Genomic DNA, 20,803 nt, shown 5'->3' on the forward strand with positions numbered 1-20,803 from the left:
ATATATGAGATATTGCTTTACGCATAAATCCTAATAAAGATCAAATAGAATTGAATATAAATTTTTTTTTGGTAACGAATTTTGTAGAAATACCTCACAAAACGTACTTGCTTTCTTACATTTAATATTTTAAGCTTTCTAATTTTTTATTTTTAAAGTTTTACATTTAAATAGCGGAAAATTGTAAGCATAAGTCGCCACGGTTGCCGAATATTTAAATGTTTTCGAGTTATACGTTTGGCACTAGCGTTAAGCACTGCTTTAGACAGTTGATTCACAGCACAAAATAGTATGCACGTGTTTGTTTCAAACCTAGAGCATTGTGTTTCAAAGTTTACCAGGCGAACACATTATCTGTACTGCACTAACACTGCATTATTGTAGAAACTTGCTTAATATATGGATCAGTGTAACTAAAAATCGGGGAAAGGTAACGAAATTACTAAAATAATTTGATTGATTTGTTCTACGGATGGCAACGGGATAATACGACAAAGTAATATGCGTAAATAAATACATGAGCGCAGAAATTTATAAATAAAAGTGGACAGATGTTATCCATATACAGTATTATTTGCTACTACGCATCATTCATTTTATAGTAAAAATTCTTTTTTACTAATCATAGTAGAAAGTGACTGAAATTCCTTACAATTTTTTTTTTAATAACAGAGTCGGTAATGTTGTGTATACGTTTGATTTGTAAATTAGGACTGATTGCTTCGCATAGTGCAGCAAAATTGACCATGTCAGCTTCATCATCTACTGTTCAACCAGAAATTCAACGAAACTATTCAACGCCTAAATTTGCTATGGGCGCTTCGCGATCATCTATTCATCAGCATTTACCGCTCAGCGCTCACAGAGGAATTGCAGGAGTTAACCTCATCCAAGGAGGGGGCTGTAATGCCCCACAAGTGCCGGCTCAACATTTTAATCCCATCGCCGCATCTAATAATTTCAACAATCACGAGGTAAGTTTTTCAGATATTGTTGTCTCCACTAATTATATGCTTTGCCTGACGAATTTATCCGAGATTAGTTGAATTGGAATAGTGTAATGTGCTGTTGTAAGTCAAGCATTATATCAACACACATAAGTCATCGTTAACTAAAAGTAATGTCAGTTTGTGAAAATTTAAAATTTAAAGTAAACTCTAATTGTATTGACTTAGCTCTATGGCACTTATCTGGACACAACAGGAGGTTGTGTAACTCCAAACTGTTGAAATATTGTGCTCGATCATAACTGAATTGTAATATTTTTGCACAGGGGTTTTTTATACCTATATAATTCAGCTGCTTGGATAGGTCCCATGAAATGTTTCATTCCCGTAGAATCTACGTGAAGACTGGTTGAAGTAAACCAGTATTTTTCTTTAACTAAAAACTGTGAATGTTTTTCTTTTGCAGCCCAGCAATATACACATTCTGTATCATCGAATAGAAGGGTTATTGACAAAAAAACTGTCATTGATTAAAAAGTGATACTAACAGTAAGGCTAAGGATAGTCCATCAACTTAATTAATTTTGTCTGTGGGCAAGAGGAGTGCAACATGCTGTTCAAGGGTATAGTTGCAGGACTTGAATCGACAGTGTCATCGAAGGTTATATACAAATGCCAAAATCGTATAATGATACCTAAAGATCAACATTCGGTCCATTATAATGATGGCCACATTCAAGTAGACTACGTCAAAAGACTTTTTGTGTAGAGTTTTCGAAGCGCACCGAACCGGTTTAATAAAAATTTCCTAAATTATTCTATGCAGAAAAACTAGAACAATGCGAAAATAAATTTCTACCAATTTCGAGTTTCCATTAAAAGCATGGAACCAAGCCGTGAATTTTCTGTCGAAACGAGAAAGTATATGCTGGCGACCAACTAAATTGGCGTGCTAACTTTAATAACAAATTCAACTTAAGTTGTTTTATAAAGAGAAATTTATCATTTCCTACTTGATTTTAAAATGAAGAATATTATTCTTTGACCGATTCGATCATGATACATAAAGTAGAATCCAACAGCAAATTGCAACACGAAATCAAGGCACCACGTATATGAAAGATGAAAATAAAAGTAGAACCGACAAAGCCAGAAGTAACCACTATTTGCAAAAACAGATTTCAGTTTATAATAGCTAAGTCAAATTCGCCATCATTGCGCCAAATAAGGCAAATTATTAATACACTTACAATATTTCAAATATCTACAGTCGTACCGTGAACAATTATTGTACAAATAATATTATTTTGATTTATTTCTAATGAAGTTCATGGGCAACTCGTCATAGAAACGTTATAGTTTCTTAGTTCGAAGCATTTTTAGCTCCGCTTTCTCCTTTCCCGCCTCTCTACTAGGGAGTGTGTTATTCCGGATATTGACTACTTGAATACCGGGTAGCTGTAATCCATTAAACATACTAAGGTCTAGAACGCAACTTAGATAAGATTACTTCTCCTTCCGAAGAGATAAACTAGTTCCATCAACACCACATTTGAAAGCAATACTATGGGCGAACCAATTTTGAATCCGTTCATTAACATCAATTTGTTTTCTCATATAGGGCTGCCAAACTTCAGAACAATATATAAATTTGAAAGCAACGAGATATTTATAAAGACTAATATAAAATGTGGGATTCTCTAAAAAGAAGGCCAATGGTGATGGATACTAATCTAATTATCCGGTTAACATGAAGATTCCAATTAGCTCCGGCGAGATTGTAACTACTTGGTTTTTTTTACCGACCTCACTAGAGAAATAAACATTATTATTTTCATGGTACTTGTTAGCCTGTTCGTCAAACATTTTGGGATAGAAATTACATCATTGGCATAGCACCATGAAAATACAGCATTGATTACCATGTGAAGCAATAAATGATTAGCGTTACTCCTAACTGAGGCGCTACAGCTTCAAACCATCGCTATAGAGCCTCTGCCGAACCTTAGTTGGAAGAACAACCTCCATGTCCATGAAAAATGACTAGAAAGAAGGTTATGACAGGAAGCAAACCCGAAAGGCGTGCTCCCCCCGAAAAATAGGTGCCGGTAGCTTCTTCAACTATGGAGCTTGGGTCAGTTCCCGGTTTAACGAGTTTCACAGGTAGAAGATCATAATTAATTCGGCCAAAGCGTTGGAAACGTTAAAGTAGATGTAACCGAATTTTACTCGCAGATTTTGAAATTATACTCAGCCTTAAATTATTGCTACAAGCTGTGCTGCTGTGGATTTGCCCTTGACAAACCCACGTTGATGAGGATTGAAAAACCATCTCAGCTCTAAGTTAGCTACAACGCGATCGACTGTGATTTTTTTCGGCACCAAAAAAATATAGACTTTTGAGCTACTGGGGAGTAATTATTAATTGAAAATTTAAAATTTGTTATTGTGGGCTGATGTAGAAAGATCGGCAATAGAGCCTTTATCATATTATAATCATCATCATACATAAGAAATTGCCAAGAAAGTATGCAAGGCTTTGGGGTATCTTAGGCAGCGTTAACTTTAGCCAGGTCATCAGAAATTATAGAACATTTCTCACTTTAGGGACCTGTTATTTTTCAATGATATTCCTGAACACCGTGACCAAACCCGAAGAATTTTAAATTTAAGATTCGTTTTACCACAGAAACTCCACTACTTCGGTAATTGCTTCGAATGAAACAACGTAATGGTCTACGCAAACAAGTGAATCAATCACAGATAGATCCCCAATAAAAGACAGAACTGACACCAGTGCAGAAGCTAGCATCAAAATTTAATTTCCAAAAACACACAAAATATCTTTTCTACCCTCGTTTAATTGTGGCAAAATATTCTCTCTTACTGCCCATCAAATGCATTTTCTTTTTATTGTAATGTATTGAAGGATCTTTCTAATCAGTGAACAAGAAAGGATATTTCTGGTCATTCGGTACAGAATTGCAAAATATCTAGTCTTTTTGCGTGTTGCTAGTAGTCTCTCCTCCTAAGATAGATAAGGTAGAACATGTTTAACACATATCATTCTACTTTGTACAATGCTTTTTTGGCTGTTATCTGCAAAAGTATTATACGTCATTAAATTAAAAATTCTTTATCGATTTAAGAAGACCAAGAGGAAAGTTTCCGTAAGAAACCTTGCGAAATGTACGTAATTTTATTTAAGTTAATAATTATTTTCATGTTAGACTATAAAATATTATAAAAAGTTAGTTCTCATCAGACTATTTCTAGTACGGACCGCTGACTTCTCGCGAGTTAATTTTTTAATGCATTTGTTTTAAGTTACAATTGACAATAGTACAGGACCGATTATTGAAATTGTGCAAAATGTATATAATATCTTTTTAAGCTTTTTAAACTAGCAACACTTATTTATTAAAACTAATTTGATATTCTGGTAGCAATATCTAGCTAAACCATATATGTTTTCTCTGTGTAGAACCAACAAAACGCTAATTGGGCATTAGCTTGCTGAATTCGTTATAGAGCTGGACTTATGTTCGGATGAACTCATATTTTTATTTTCATACTTCATTACAATGCATCAATAATACATTTTAAGAATATTAATAATATCCATGCTTTCAATCTGCTTACTGTATTGTTTTTCGAACTATCAGATGCGTCGTTCTATCAAGGACCTCGGTCGTCCAATGTATCGCAAGGATATATTCTACTCTGGTTCAATCCGGAATCTTCCTGAATTTCGTCAAAGCTCGGGCGATGTCCGATCCTATATCGCGTCGGTGTTAACACTCCCGGGAGAAAATCCAGTTCCCCTGGGAAAAACGTCAGGATCTTCCTTATGCTCCTGTTTGCCATCAGCCATGAGCGACACATTAGGTATGCAATTTAAAGAGTAATTTTAAAAATAACTACATACGTAACGCCCAAACCCCAACTGTAATTGTACATCTAGTCTTTTTCTCTATATTTTGTCTCTATCTTGTAGGTTCTCATATCCTTTAAAACGTACACCTCTAAAACTTATATTCTTTTTTTGGTTTTGTAATATCTTGCCTCTATTGGATTTATCCGCACGTACATATCTAAACTCATAGCTTTGATTAGCTACCTCTATTCGTTATTATGATATTGTAATACGTAACAAGGTTCTTAGGCACGATCTTAAGTTTTAATGGGCAATCGGGGGGTTTAATATTTGTATCATAGTTACTCAGATCGTAAGCAATGAATGCATTCGTGTAAAAATTAATTCGATTAAATATATTTTTATGCAATTCCCTCAATAAGGTAACTATAATACATAGAGGTAAATATTGGTTATCCAATAACATACGAGATACATAGTTCTTTCAAAGCACGAAGAAAAAAATGCGATTGTTAAGACTCACTCAAAAATATGAACGCAATTCTGTTAGCCTTGTTTGATTTTTGAGTAAGTCATCTGCACTTGAGCCGAACAGACATACAATGAACGTTATTGTATTTGGTTCCATTCTTTTTTTCACAGAATTGTTAAATAGCTCTTAAACTAAAGCGCCGACTATAATATGTGCGCTCTTCATAACCAAAACTGTAACGAACAGCTTTGAAGGCTTCTTATGCGTAATATCTAAGATTTCAAGGCACATTCCTTGAACTTTTACGTGGTGTTGTGTCCATTTGTACTTGTACGAAACTTTATCAGCTTCAGAGCTGTGCAATGAATCAAGGCATTTAAAAATAACTAAGAGGACGTTGATCTGACATTATGCTTGGCCGTTTATAAATGCTTCCGGTAGCAACCACGTTTTAGCCGTAACACCTGAGCTACAGGTTGAACCACTAATAGTATGATGCGATAGAAGCTTTACTAGGTTATCTTATTGTCTACAACACGATATCATTTTTAAAGATAAACTTGCCGTTGTGGGGAAGGACGGGACGAGGATAGTGGTAGCAATGGAATTCCCAAACTGCCTTTCCACTTTACCAAAGACATGCAGTTTCACTCATATTGGAATTATCGATACCATGCTTGCACAAGACAACGAAACGCTATCAAGGCCCTCTATAGTCATGATAATGTTTAGCTCGATTCCTTCACTAACTAATAAAAAAAACTATAAATAAAAATTTTAATGGTATGAATCTCGATACGTGCAAGCGACATACGATGCTCTGCAAATACACAGTTGTTTCGAATTTGCCTACCAGATTGTGAGGTATTCTCATAAATACCAAACAAGACAAAAACAACCAATGATATCATTTCTGGAAAAAAGGTCATGACAACATTACTAGCAATCTTGTGGGTGTCTCTTAGTCAACTTTTGTTTTTCGTCTCGAAGTTCCCACACGGTTAATTAAATCTATACACAACCCGTAAACTATTTAAAACATCTCATAGAATTATTTTGAGTTTCTATTCTTTTTCACTTTTTAAAATAAAGAAGAAATTGACCGAAAAAATTGCCGTTTTTTTGTTTCGAGAATTGCACGATTATCTTCTGAGCGATCGTTATATTAATTTATTTTTCCCATTAAAGTTACGCTATATGAGAAGAAACTTGAGATAAGCAAAATTAAGTTCCAGCATGTTAAAGAGGCTGTTCGCTCTACACCTCTTGCGGAGTCCGAGTCGAAAAAGTTTAAATCACAGGAGGTAAAAGAACTCACTAGCCCCATTTGCGAAACTTAGATTTGAATGACTACTCTCCATGTATCACAAATATTTCAAACAGGGTCCTCCTTTAGAAGCAACTCGGCTAACACATTTGACTAGACAAATAAAAGCCATCGTAAATTGATAAAGGAAACGATATCCACTTTACATGTTTATTTTAGGTCGCACTGCGAAGGCTGCCTTTGATGCAAAATAGTTATATTAGAAAGGCAGCTACAGGGGTGTACAATCCTTGAGGAAGACACTAAATCAAGAAGCACCTTTCTTTTGATTAGGGATAACTTATAAATCTGCATATATTTACGCATTTCTTTTGCGAGTTTATAGGTATATACAGTACTAACAGAAAGTGAAAATTGGACATCTTTAGCATATCAATTACCTTCGATATGAGAACCAAATTGAAACTGACAATTACTATTTGAAAATTTAGTCCAAATTTTCCGACGGTAGTCCAACGACTTTTTGGTAAACACGAAGTAATAAGCCAAAAACCTTATATTTCTTGCATACTTTAACTGCGGGGGAACATCTCAAGAAGTTTCTAAGCTAGAGTGTTTAGACATCTGCTAAAAATATATTCTCGATTAATATGCTTTTAAGAGTAAAGGCCGTTTCTCCCATGTGGTATGGACCTACAGTATACATTAACCCAAAAGGGGTCCAGTGTTTTCGAACTCAAAAATTTAATATTTTTCTTTTCTTTACGTTCGTTTTTCTACCTTAAATAGAAAATGTGTTTAAGAACCAGTTAATATCACATTTTCTGTACACTAGGATGATTCCTACAAAAAGATACCCTTGCGAATTGCTAATTGAAAGTACGGAAATTGTTGGCAGGTTGACCACGTGAATGATTTGCGATTTATCATTTCACACTTCTTTAAACGGTAATTAAACGCACGCTACTACTAACTTTAGCACCACTTTCTTCAGTTGCTAGTCGTTTGCTGTTCTAGGCGAGCCAGCTTGATATTGCATTGACAATAGTCGGAAAACAAATGACGTGGCTGCATTTGAAAGCTGACTTGATCATCCCCTAGGATCCTCCTAAAGAACTACCTGACAATTGAGGTCGAGAAGGAGAGCCCTTTTGTCTGCAAACCTTTCAAATCAACACCTACGGAGCGCAGCAGCAGTATTCCATATAATGACATTACTTCCCATTATAGTTTCACTGATCCGTGACACATCTCCCCCTTTAAAAAAATGTGAATTTCTTAAACCTTGGACACCGACGTCACAGCCACACATTAGAGCCAATGCTTCAGCTTGTACAGCACTACGGTTCACTGTGTCCTGTCGTGACTAAAGTTTAATTACAACATCCATTCGTAAATTTAGACTATTACTCATCAATCAGTGCAATATCTCCAACCGCCTGCCACACTCGGCTGTGTAATTGTAACTGAGTTGTACGGAGTATCGACAAGTACTCCTTTTTCCATCGTTATCAAACGCACCTAGCATTTGTTTTTGCTGGCGCCATAGTTTAACAAGACTATTGCGACTTCCATTACCATCGACCAACTGAACAAGTCGTAACGTTAACGAAACTCGTGGAGTTAGAAACATTGATGTGGACAAAGCTCGTCTGCTTTATCTGGCGTTCGAGTAAGGGGCCGCTGATTATATGATAGCCACGTCATGGAAAAGAGCAATTGGTCATAGGCGCTACCCTACGAGAGTCAATCATCCTTCGCAGGCACGTCTTCGCCGCGCCGATTAGCCGCTCGTGATATTTTGCATCACGCGCTTCGTGAGGTATTCTAACTGGTCACAATAATTTTAAACCTTGTCGCTTCACAACGCCTTTTAAACACCAGACATTTTAAGACCCTTTCTAAGGTGAACATATTGTCCGAAACAAATTTAGCCGGAACTCTGTACAACGTTGAAAACCTGTGAATGACGGCTAAACATGAATGCGCTGTCTTATATTTAGCCATTTTAGGCTGCATAATTCTCACTAGAGCAGATATAAACAGAACCACCTAAAATGTTTTGGCTCCAACGGTAACCCTTACCTCCAACTACCCAAAATAGTTTACTCTTGTCATTCAAAACGCGATTTGGGAACTTCTCAGGCTGAGGTGATTTTTGGCGCCTATTGCTAACGATTTGGACACTTGTGGATAGTTGACTTGATCTATGTCCGTACTCGTATTAACCAACACTTATCCTTCAATTCATTAAATTACCGCGTTCGTCTTCATAGGCTTGGAACTCATATTAGTAATGAGCAGCTTAGTTAACGCACTGTCCCGTACTAATATAGGGTGGACTATTGCCAACGCTTTATCGATGGGCTCTATCCCCAACTTCAACTAAACGAACCGAGTCAACAAAAAAGTCGAAAGTGGCTATTCCCGAGCACATCGACCCATCGCTACGTTGCAAGGACTCGCCACATCGCCTAAACAACGTACCTGCATCTCTATAAAGAGCTACTGCTTCGCTGTTCACTTGCCGTCAGTATTCCCATCATTAATTGTTATTCGCGGACGTTTTTTCTAGACCGTGCTACGACTCGCTGTACTGTACAGAAACGTGAATTAAGTGTTTTATCGAGGAAAAGTTAGTCAAGTAATCATTATATCATCGAAGCGAGTTCCTAGGGTCAGTGTATCATTTACCAGTTTACCTCGGCAACTGTCCAACACGCGGAACGAATCCGTTGCATTAAACAACAGTTTGACTGTTTAAGCTCGACCATATTGAACGTTACTAACTGTGCCCGTAGCTTACTCGACGCTGTAGGGATGAAGCCTGCGGATTTCGTATCAGGCACTATTACTAATAATATGATCTTCTGGCCCTGCCTCGCTTCCATGCTACTCTGTTTGTTCCGTTATTTGTTCTACCCTAAATAGAAAATGTGTTCAAGAACCAATCGACCTCACATTCCCTGTATGTTATAATGACTGCTGAAAAGAGATGCTGTTGCAAACTGCTAATTGGAAACACAGAAATTGCAAGGAGCTTGCACAGTGACCACGTGAATTATTTGCGGTGTATTATTCCCCACTTTTGCTCCAAGCTCATTAATTCCCCAACAACACGCTATACCTTATCACAATGTTTCTGTTACTTTTGTTAACCGCTTGATGCTGTAGGCTAGCCTGTTTGATAACCGGGGAACCAGTGACAGAGCTGCAGTCGAAGGTCACCTACATGACCACTAGGAATTCTCTAAAGAAATGCTTAACAATTCAACTCTCATCTTTTCAAGTGCGCCAAAACGCGCTTGTCAAATCCACACCTACGAGGCCCAGTAGCAGTATTCCACATGGCGATATTATTTCACACCATGATTTTCGAAGCCTGTAAGAGATTGCTTTGTCACTTTTTTTTGTCGAATAAATTTTAAGTTATTGCTCTGTTTATGTTATGTATTTAAAACATGATCTGTAAAAAATTTTACGATATACAACGTAATGGATGGATTAATATAATTTTTGCAACTTCGCCAAAATAATCGAAAGTATAATGATAGTTGAATTGACCAGTTTTGTTGCTTTAGTATCACAGTGGTTTGAGTGTTTAAAATTAGAGTTGCAAAAGAAATTAGAATATTCCTTCGAGTTCCGAAATATCCTACTTTCCTTTGATGTAAAGGGTGTTCTCGAATTGGTAATTCGCCCGTTAGGAAAACTAACGTTTGCATTTATAGTCCTAACGGATTTTTTCATTGTGCTTTTTATGCCATGTATCACTGGGTGTATTGCTGTAAAATCCTTTATATATAACGAAAAAGAATAAGTGCAGATTACATTGGATGGAATCGACTAATATCGACTAATCTAGACAATGGACAATCTAGAAATTAAAAGGCAAAACAAAATATGGGGAAGATGAAATAAAACAAACAACAGTTTAAGTACATCTTGGTCTTAAACCCTTATATATATATATATATAATACACTACTTTTTAAGCGGTGCTGTTGTTTACGAGCTTTTTCGTTATGTGTGCAAATATATCAGGCGATATTTTTGACCCGGCTCTGCTGAGCAACCCTGCTTTCGTGATTATCTGCTTATCAAATCTCATCGGCATGATGGGGTTCAACATACCCTTTGTATTCATCGCTGACGCTGCTGTCACAATGGCTAAAGTGGACAAGGAAGCCGCTTCACTACTCGTCTCTTGTATAGGTGAGCCGTTCTCGTACCAAGGATGCATGCTATTATTAGTTTAAATCACCAAGTACAATCAAAACATTCTCAGAAACTAGGCTACAGGATCTTCAAGAAAATTACCGGGGTAGAGAATGCGTTCTAGGTTACGTTTGATGAATACTCACCCAGCGAAGACGGTCTTTCTGTGTCTGAAGGTTTGCGCGCCGAATTCGTTGTTGACAGTCCGTGTAGTGCTGATGCATATCGTCGTCAATGGCTTTAAACCTGAGATGCTAATAAATTTAAAGCCATTGACGACGGTTCAAAAAGCGATGATTCGAATTCTACATCGCTAGGCGGAACTGATGAATTGGAGCACCTCATTTAGGACACTGATTTTTTTGGGACATTTAGAACACACAATTACGACCTTTTCGAAGAGAAATACCGTATTGTAGATGGAAATCTCATAATGTTTCCTCTGGGTTACGACAATCCCAAAAAACAATAAATTGCTAAGTAATTCACGATGTGATCATGATCGAAAACGACTTTTGACCCGTGGAGAATAGCTAAATGCTTTATGTCCAAGCTTGGCACTATGCTAGGTAACAACCAATTCTACATCACTGTTGATTTGCTACTGAAAGCTGCAATGGGCCAGTTGCCGCGAAATGCGATATTAAACAATATGATCTATGAGATGAACTCCACGTACCTTTTGAAACCTGAAAAACTGGGTGAGAAGCTTTGTTGTTAGTGCTTTTTTAAGCAAACGTGGGCAAAAAATGTTTGTGTGGATTGATTATAATAGTGGCATCTCAATATCAATTGCTTGAGACTGAATACCTTGTATCAAAAAATATTATATTTATAATGCCAAAAAATAAGGTATGCCTAAAATAAAGCATACCTGCTGTTCAAAGTAAAATTGCTGACTGATTACCTTAGTCGACTTCGCTGTAGATCGAGATCAGTCTTTCACTACGTCTATTCTTGTTCTCGGGTGACGAAGGGGTTACTCCTCCTCCTCCCGACCGCAACGGAAATCTGGAACGGTTCTGACTGGTTCCTCGACCTCCATAATGTGAGTCTTAGGTACTTTTGCAATCTCCACCTAGTTGATGTGTGCACCCTCATAATAGATAATTCAATTTATCTTTGTCGTGCAGATATGTCCATTGAATATCTTAATTAGTGATTACCAGTTCGCCTATTTCAACGCTCAATCGCAGCATTTGACACCGCTATCAGTGGGATAGGAGGAAGTATTTTCCATGAAAGAAATGTCGAAACTCGGCTGCCAGCCGTTTTCATTCTTCCCTGCTAGCTCGTCCGTTGTTTGCCATGTGCGCACGTATGTTCGAGTCAACTTCGTTGCTGGAGTTAAATATGTAACTTCAATAGCTATTTTAGTAGCTAAGCCATGCTGATCTTTATATACAATAGAACACGCGGATACAAAATATTTGAGCGACTTAGTTACGTCCCCACGTATATACATGTATATGCGCCTTTTAGCTCTATCTAAAGCCTAGAACTTTACCTCACATCAAGTTCCTTATTCATTGTACCTTATCATACATACTTCCTCGCACTTTCATGCATGTGTTTAAATAGATATCCTATGGATACGTTAATTTTTTTTGACAGCTGCGTTCCTTCTTATCACGACCATAATTAGCATTTCAGTATACGTTGGTCAAACCCTGTCGTTCAATTCAGATCTACTAGCTTGATTTCTGTTTATCTTTTTCTTCAATTCACTTTTAGCTTATAGGACGTCTCATTAATCTTAATCTATGCCTACGTGCATGACTGCATTATATACATTGTACGCAGCGCATAAGCTATCCGCTGTATTAAGTAACATTTGTATGCTGCCTTCTGTATTCTAAAGGACCATAACTGCAATTTGTAGAGAATCGCTAACACCAGTATTTCCACTTGTGCGCACCTTTACACCCATTAACGCTAGTTAAAAATTTTTTTTGTATTTTCTTGTGATCCATATGTTATTGCAGCAGTCTCTCATCCGCTTGCTCTCTGATTGCACAGCGTTCAGTAATATCCTCGTGCATGGTATCTTCTGAGTAGCGCATTTTGCAAGTCTCATCACTTGTTTATTTTTAGAGATTCTCATGTAAGCTGGAATACACGACAAAAGACAAAAGAAGTACTATAGCCCGTATTATCTTTGCGTTTTGCTCTACAGTATTAGTAACTCAAGTCGGGTTCAGATCCGCTTTAATTCGTACTCTAGTATGGACGGATTAAGCAGACTGAATTTTCCCCGTCAGCATGCTGCGAAATATGACACTGCGTGAACCTGGGTTACGATGTTCAAGCTGTCCTCGCGATTTCAAAAAGCGTTGTTCGTAGTGTCGGACGTCACAGTCGTCCATGAATAACAAGACGAATAACGACATCATGCCTATGGCATTCACAGGTAAATCGGGCTTCTACAAACCTTCCCCCTTGTTGGGAGTTGCTTTAGTTCCTTCGCTGCTGCGATAGGTTATCATACTAATTCGGAAAACGTAGGAAAGCTTTTTTAGTTTATTTAGAGAATGCTCACAAAATCCAAGACGTACTTTATCTTCGAGCATTGAAGTGCCTTCATGGGACGATGATATGGTATTGTTATATGTATATATATATATATATATATTATATATAGCTCAGTGCACATCTTTCAATGTGTCACTCAACGGCTTGTGCATCTCTCTATAATCACATTAACCAGGAGCATCACCAAATTTCATGCGGCTTATTGTATTTAGAATGATACTCCGTGGGGTTAAATTAAAGCAGTTTATGTAAACCTGCTTTTACCTATCTGGAAGTGTCTCAATTGTCACTTAAGGATACTCCCATGCGTACGCAGTCCTTACTGTAGATTATGTACCGTTTCGATTTGGTTTAACAAATTCGCTATTTTTAAGACTTCTGTGCACTTTTACTTGTCTTGCATGTAATCGTGTCTGAAAAATTAAGCAGATTTGAGTACCCAATGGTAACGCTGTGCGGTTCAAGTGATTTTCAAACTTGGTTTGATATAGGCTTGTAAAGCTTTCTTTCTTATAATGGGCATCCTTTGGTTGTATCTCAGACAAATAGCAAATTGTTTTGTAGTTGATTTTGTTGTCGAATTGTTTTTCTAAATTTTACCGTTATTTCTTTTTGAAAACGAATCTCGTTGTTTCCCTTACTGTTATGTTATTTTCCTAACCAGTGTCCTTTTTTCTTTACCGTTATTAGCCCTTGGAAACCTTACTCTTATGTTATTTTCTTAATCAGTGTCCTTTTTTCTTTACCGTTATTAGCCCTTGGAAACAAGTGCTCTTTTTCTATGTACTTTTTCCTGTTTACTTCTTACACTTAGTCGCCACGTCACTGCACTTGATAAACAGCGACGAACTGGTGTGATCGTTTAACTCGGGCTTTACTTAACTGTGGAATTCACTAGCACTATAAAAAAAACATCGTTAATATCTTTGATACTGCGGTACAGTAAACTAATGTCTCTATATGCTTTACGGGTTTATTAAATTCAGTAACCTCATCCGAATCTCAATATAATCCTTACCATTTTTACATTTGTGAGTGTGCCCATTCAATGGTCTTTCTTGTATAGATTTACGAAAATATAGGTTTATATCGTCATTCGGACCTCTTGGCATCAATCGTTTTCAACTCAACGGAGTACTCCTATTAATAGATTTGTTGGTCTTTTTTAATATGCTGCATGCTGTATTGCTGTGCTTGTTTCTCAACTTGTTTCTTTGTCTTAATCTCGAACAGTTCGTTTCGCTGGTACACGGATCGTTTCAGTATTATTGCTGCCAACATCACGCATGCTATATCATTTTTGCGCACATTCTTCTGCCCTTCGGTCCTACTGGCCTGCTGTTCCTTTCATCTCCTCTGTCATACTAAGAATCACGCCCGGAATAGTAGCATCAGCTGTTATCGGAAAACTAACACATATTTAATAGTGCAGTACCCTAGCAGGATAAACCGGTGGCTCTTGGATTGCTACATTCTACTGACGTCGTCAAACAAATCCTTGTTGATACTTTAGGATGAGCCGGAAAAACGGTTGTTGCGAACGGCGTACGTAAACTGAGTTCTCTTAAGGTACCATTGCGAATCTGAATCGTCGGCGACATTGTCTTTGTCCTTCGCAGATTTTCGTTCTTCAGAAATCACGAAATGAAGAATCTTTATATGTTCCAAGTTCGGGACATGCGTAGATACTTTGATATATTCATTACGTAAAAGCTACACCATGATGGTTCTCAGAGCACAAGAAGCGGCCTTTTTTCGTTATTGTACGCTATAGCAGACAAATGCTGCCATTGTCGAAGCGTTCTCAGACTCACTTCCGAGTTCCTCTCTCTGTGTGGTACAGTACCTATAATTGGCGAATAGTTTAACAAGGGCTTAAATAAGCTTATGGACAGTTGGAAACGTCAACGATTCGACCTGGTGCGAAAACACCGGGCGCAACTTCTACCATCCGAGATGGCTTATTTTACAACTCAAATCCGGTCAAGTTCCTAGTCTTCCTTCAGCGTATTAATTAAGTACAAAAAAGAACTCGCAGCGTGATATGCTGCAATTGCTGCCGCAAGAGGCCTTGAATGTTCTTAATTTTTTGTAAGATTCTGGACGATATAAAGTGCTAATTGTAGCTTTATTGTTGATTAGGCAGCCTATATCTAGCTTCCTGCAGTGCTTTAAACAGTCAAAAACCACTTATCATAATATAAATTTTTTATATCAGTTCGTTTCAATACCACACAGTACTCTTCACGTAGTTTAATAAGTCATATGAAGACGCTATTATGCCGAGGTATATTAGGGTTTCGACTGCAATCTTGATGCATGGGAAAGGAGGAAAATTGAATTATAGATAGTAGTTGCTCTAGGATTCTTTGTTTATATTTTATTTGAAAAGCTAGGATATTATATACTCACGTTCTCATTCCGAACAAAACTTCTAGTTGAAATTAGTAGTGCTTTTCGAAGGGGAGGTGCACAGCAACGCAAAAGGATGCAACTGTACAGGATTAAACTACGTATAGAAATGTTTTTCTATTATGTTTACTTCAGAGGCATTTTATGGAGTCGATCACAATATTTTTGCATGTGTCAACTTATTTATAGACATCTGGATTTACAGGTTATAACCTCTAAGATATCAAATGTTTTACTGACTTTCAAATGATGGGACTTAGCGTAACTTAGCACGCTGTGAATGAAGCATGTTAGTGTGTATTGATAATGACATAAGCAGAGGTACGCGTATTTTTATCAAAAAATACGCATATTTCTGCTCTCACCCGGAGCATGAACATTTAACCGAAATCTCATACTATTTTGAACATTATTAAGTATATGGTAGTTCAGATGTTGAGGACTTACATTTTCACTTACTAACACACAATATATATACAGAGTCAGCGGCTTGTAATGATAACACACCCTTAAAAAATTCGCGTTTTTGTTAAAGTGATGGGATGGCCTAATTTTCAGTCTAGTCACCAGTGACAGAAATTCCGAAGCGAAAAAAAGGCCTCAGGTTTGCCAAAAGATACATTGTGAACTAGTTTTGGAGAACTCAGTAGAAGCCAATCTTGTACTCGACACTGTCATTATAGTCGTTAGTTTACCTCAGTAACTCTAATTACTTAACGGTTAGCAAAAAAAAGTATGTTGCAACTTTTAAGAGAATTTCGACAATTATTAGCTTTCACCTTCGGGACACCAGACGTGGATTCAGTATGTAAGTAATTCAGAATCGAGTTTAGAATATATAGATTAGCATATCTGCTGGTAACCGTTCGAAAAAAACTTAAAGCTGCCCCCAAGCAATTTGGTCGCACTATTAATATTACTTAAAAATGAAAATTAACCTATTGCCCCCAAATGTATGAAATAGGTTAGTCTGTACTGAATATCATTAGAGTATAAGCTACTTGGTACATGTCATTATACAAAAAAGTAGTAATACAATGTTGAAGATGTCTTCAGCCAGATCTCGTTGAAGCGAACTCTTTTTTATATCGATTCTGCTTGGATGTAAAACCTTTGAGCACGCTGATATAACTGTACCGCTCCATGCTGGAACTGTAAGACTGATCATTATTTCATTCGGTTGTGCATTCGGTACTTTCAGTATTTTCGAACACAACGGCAATGCTTATCATCGCCGAAATATCAAACACAACAGCACAAACACAAGGTTTAAAACAATTCGTAATTAGCACTAGTCGACAGCTGAGGGATGTCAAGAAGTATATTTCAGCTACCAAAAAGGGCTAACGACAAAGACTATAACCATGCCTGTTGGTACTATTAGCAATAGTCAGGTTGTTTTTTTATGTGGAATTGGTCCTCATGGAGATCGAAAATCTATGTTTGTTTGACTTAAATTGCTTTTGCTGCGCGTCCGTATGGATGATCTTTATGCACGCAACAAGCTCACCAAAGTGGAGAGGCAAGCACTAGGTTGCGAAGAATTCATCTTCTAAATGGAAATAGGGCTGTTGTTGATAGGAACAGTGACCACACCTTTCCAGCAAAGTGCATTCCATCTGTTGTACAACGCGATCTTTGCCTCCCTTTGACCAAATGGACGCATGATTTAAACAACTTGCCAAATGTATTCTCAAATACCATACCACATATTTTTCCCGTTAGGTGCGCCTGTAATTGAGCTCATTTAAATAATACAATCGACAATAGCAACAAACCGCGCAAAATCCAAGTCTGCGGTCGAACTCATTTGAGGGTGATGATTTTTCTACACCTCGTGAATCGTTAGGTGTTATATTTCAGAAGTGCGCACCGTTCCTCAGAGAACTCACTGATATACAGAGGACCGGTTCATAAATGACCAATAATACTGGCGTCGGAATGTGGGACATGCCAGTCAGCAAATGGCCGCGTGTCTGAACGAAGCGTGTCCACATCGAAGCATTCAGAAGCATAAATAACTTGGAAAACAGTCATCTTTAGGAGTAATTAAAAATGGAAATGGCAATAGCGGAGAGGCAGTCTCAAATGATTGTGCTTATCAAAGCTGACCTGAATGGTGGTTGAAATCCCTTGCCGGCTACCCTTCTAGGAAATGAGAAAGCTCGGTGTCTACGCAAGCGACAAATAGCCCTTTAATTTTTATTTAAAAAGCAAGAGAATCCTTCTGTAGTCCATAGAAAATTAATAAGCGCCTTTAAGTATATACTAACTCTTTACATAGTATGAATTTCAATTACTCTTGCACCAAAACGGAATAGGTGATTTAATAAACGACAAAGAAACAGCAACGGCAATATATGTTACTAAGGCTATATAGTGATGCTTCTCCACAGCTTAAACCGCGTCGGATGCGAAGGCACCGCTTAGATTACTAGATTACAGCTAGACGGCTAGATTCGGCTTTGAAAGACGCCGCTTGTACATATATACATATTTTGGCTACACCAACAGCTTTCGAGATAACTGGGGAAGTAGGCAAAATCCATATCAAATCTTTGCCAGAAAACTTGTCGGTATCGGCAAACTTGCTACTTGCCACAATTTTTAAGTAAACCGTTCTCCAGTTCAGAACTGTCCAAAAAATGTGCTAAGCATCCGTTTGATACCCATATTTTCAACATGATTTTCTCCTCAAATTATTAATGTATGTTTTGCCCCATTTCCCGTGATGTGGTTTTTCGTGATATCTATAACTACATCACCTGCGCATTTGGTAACCGCAATTGATCTGGCAAAGGCTTTTCACACTATCTCGCAGTATGTCTTTTTAGAAACGATTTCCTATTATTATTTTTCTTATGTTGCTGGCGGTTTATTCAGGTATTACTTAATCAACCGCTTTTCAACTGTTTATCAACAGTGCGGTTTTGAAGGATTATGGATTAGAACGTGAGGTTCCACGAAGTTCAGTTTAGGCCCTTTTGTATTTATCCTTTATACTACTATACTGCCTCTCCACATTGCGCCTCGTGAAAGTAAACTGCACGTCATTTATTTTGCTGATGATCTCACTCAAGACAAATTTGCAAATCGTCTTTTAAAGATGACACCTATGAGACACTAGTGTAATTTGGGACACTAAACTTTTTTGGTATTTAAATATGGTATCAAAGATGCAGCATAATGGCATTTGGATTATCTTTGGATTACCAAGGTCGCTCGCGCGTCAAGCCATTTCAATGAATACGAAATTTTTATTGTTTTGCAGCAAAATACACTTCAAGTCTGTTGTTACCTACATAAATAAATGTATACATTTGCCACAAACCAAACTGCATAAATCTGCACCGCTGCCAGCTTTTTAGAATCTTCTTAGAAGTTCTCCAGGACGCTGCCAGTTGCCAAAATAAATACTTTTAGAGCTTCCTACCTTCCTATATACTCTCCATAGCAAACTTTCTAGGAACAATTGCCAGGATTTATTAGGATTTATTATTTACTAAGACGTTTATTTTGTTGTTGCTATATACTAGTTATGTTGAATGAGACTCTAATTTAACTTATGGTTGGTCTCAGTCTCTTCAAACTTATATGGCTTTGAGGCTTGTATTTTATATATATATATTTCATAGTTGAAAGGTTAAGCCAAAATTGAAACTACTTTTTTTTACTAAACTAAATATGCGTCGTTTTGATCTGCTATTTTTGTTAGAAACACCATAGTGCCATCACTGTGAAATTTCTCGCGAAAAAATGTGGTAAATGATTTTTCGTCCCTCTATTGGAACTAAATTAACACAATTAATAGAGTTTTGCAGAGGCTAAAATAGATGATTGTCTAATAGTACCGTTCCGTAAACGCAATAAAATTTCTCATCCAAGTTTTCTTAGTTTTTGTCGGGTAGCCAAGAATGTATATGGTCTGATTCATTCATTGTCATAATGAAAAACGACGCCTTTTTGGCTAGTTTTGGCCGATTTTTTTTGCCATGGCTTGTTCTGTTTTTGTTAATTGTTGACAATAGAAAATGTTTTGGGAAGTGGCAGTAACTTATGACACAGAGTTGCTTTCCTATTTTATTAAACACGTAAGGTCATCTTTTTTTGCGGTAGTCTGGGCTATGCCACAGACTGCGAAATACATTTTTTTATTTGCACATTATTGTCCATAATGATCCACTTTTGAAAATGACTCAATTCCGCGCTTTTTTCGTAAACGATGGAACGATCGAGTAAATACTTGATGTCAGTTCGTGTGGCACCCAAACATCGAGCTTTTTCTTCGTTTGAATAGCTTAAAACTATTTGGTGGTAGACATTTAGTTCCTTATTATGCCTGCTCACGTATTAGTTTTCCTAAACTTTTCGTAATGATTTGGTCAATTTTTCTGGTCAACCACTACGAGGGGCACTTTTTAGGGGAACGAAAACAACAGAATCATCTTTGGACCGTGTCTTCTGATAATGCATTTCGACCATAAATTACACTTTTTATGCACCTTCATATCGTAAAATTTTAAATAAAGTAAAAAAACCTTCGTAAACTCTACAAATCTTTGCTTTTTTGGATATTTTTATTTGCTACCAGGAGGGGTAATACCTATTTCACATTTTTATTAAGAAAATTTGCTTACCAGATAAAAAACGGGTTTGTACAAAAAAGATGTGTACTGAGATTAAAAAAATGAGGACAAAGATTGATTTGCAATTGAAGCAACAAGTTCTTCAATTTGCCATCTACATTTTGTTTATGTCAAACAATTGTCATTCCTTATCGTAAACGTACTTTTTTTCTACCTTGTGCCTTGTTTGTTGAATGTAACCAAACTCCAAAATCCTCTGATTGTGCATATTTCCAGGTATCACAAATATGTTGGGTCGCTTGCTATTCGGCCGAATCTCGGATTCTCCTCACGTGAACTCGCTTACGGTGAACAACGTGACCTTGGCTATATCGGGAATTGCAGTTGCAATTACACCGCTAGCACTGGTGATAGGCGGGTATACTGCGGCAATGACCGTATGTGCCTTGTTTGGTTTCATGGGTAGGTATAAAAAAATACAGATATTATTTTA

The 20,803-nt window shown here is 37.2% G+C and overlaps 1 protein-coding gene and 2 long non-coding RNA genes across 16 annotated transcripts in view; 1 reads left to right on the plus strand and 2 right to left on the minus strand.

The window, feature by feature from the left end:
- The window catches only part of LOC147755962 (uncharacterized), a 23,354-nt gene extending 14,724 nt beyond the window's left edge, over window positions 1-8,630 (minus strand). The window contains exons 1-2 of one of the 5 annotated variants that reach the window (XR_015325579.1): window positions 8,085-8,337; window positions 4,590-4,803 (exon numbers count right to left, since the gene is read on the minus strand). This is a non-coding gene — a long non-coding RNA (uncharacterized LOC147755962). Of the gene's footprint in view, window positions 1-4,486; window positions 4,804-8,084 lie in introns of those variants that run through there. The other 4 variants (XR_015325578.1, XR_015325577.1, XR_015325576.1 and 1 more) reach the window with 4 other exon arrangements.
- Window positions 1-20,803, plus strand: part of LOC111250277 (uncharacterized) — a 99,041-nt gene that overhangs the window by 68,201 nt on the left and 10,037 nt on the right. For 8 of the 10 annotated variants that reach the window (XR_002673274.2, XM_022805250.2, XM_022805248.2 and 5 more), the window contains 4 exons: window positions 712-974; window positions 4,613-4,835; window positions 10,607-10,777; window positions 20,587-20,772. Coding sequence is in view for 9 of the 10 variants with exons in the window: in XM_022805250.2 (XP_022660985.1) it covers window positions 712-974; window positions 4,613-4,835; window positions 10,607-10,777; window positions 20,587-20,772 (843 nt within the window). In the remaining variant the exon portion in view is untranslated. The remainder of the gene's footprint in view (window positions 1-711; window positions 975-4,612; window positions 4,836-10,606; window positions 10,778-20,586; window positions 20,773-20,803) is intronic. The other 2 variants (XM_086985945.1, XM_086985946.1) reach the window with 2 other exon arrangements.
- Window positions 10,702-11,786, minus strand: LOC147755963 (uncharacterized). Its single transcript, XR_015325580.1, has 3 exons — window positions 11,688-11,786; window positions 11,460-11,477; window positions 10,702-11,133 (listed from the first exon to the last, which is right to left on the minus strand). It is a non-coding gene; the product is annotated as an uncharacterized LOC147755963 (long non-coding RNA).

This window comes from Varroa destructor, unplaced genomic scaffold (assembly GCF_002443255.2).
Source record: "Varroa destructor unplaced genomic scaffold, Vdes_3.0 BEIS01000004.1, whole genome shotgun sequence".
Classification (NCBI taxonomy): domain Eukaryota; kingdom Metazoa; phylum Arthropoda; class Arachnida; order Mesostigmata; family Varroidae; genus Varroa; species Varroa destructor.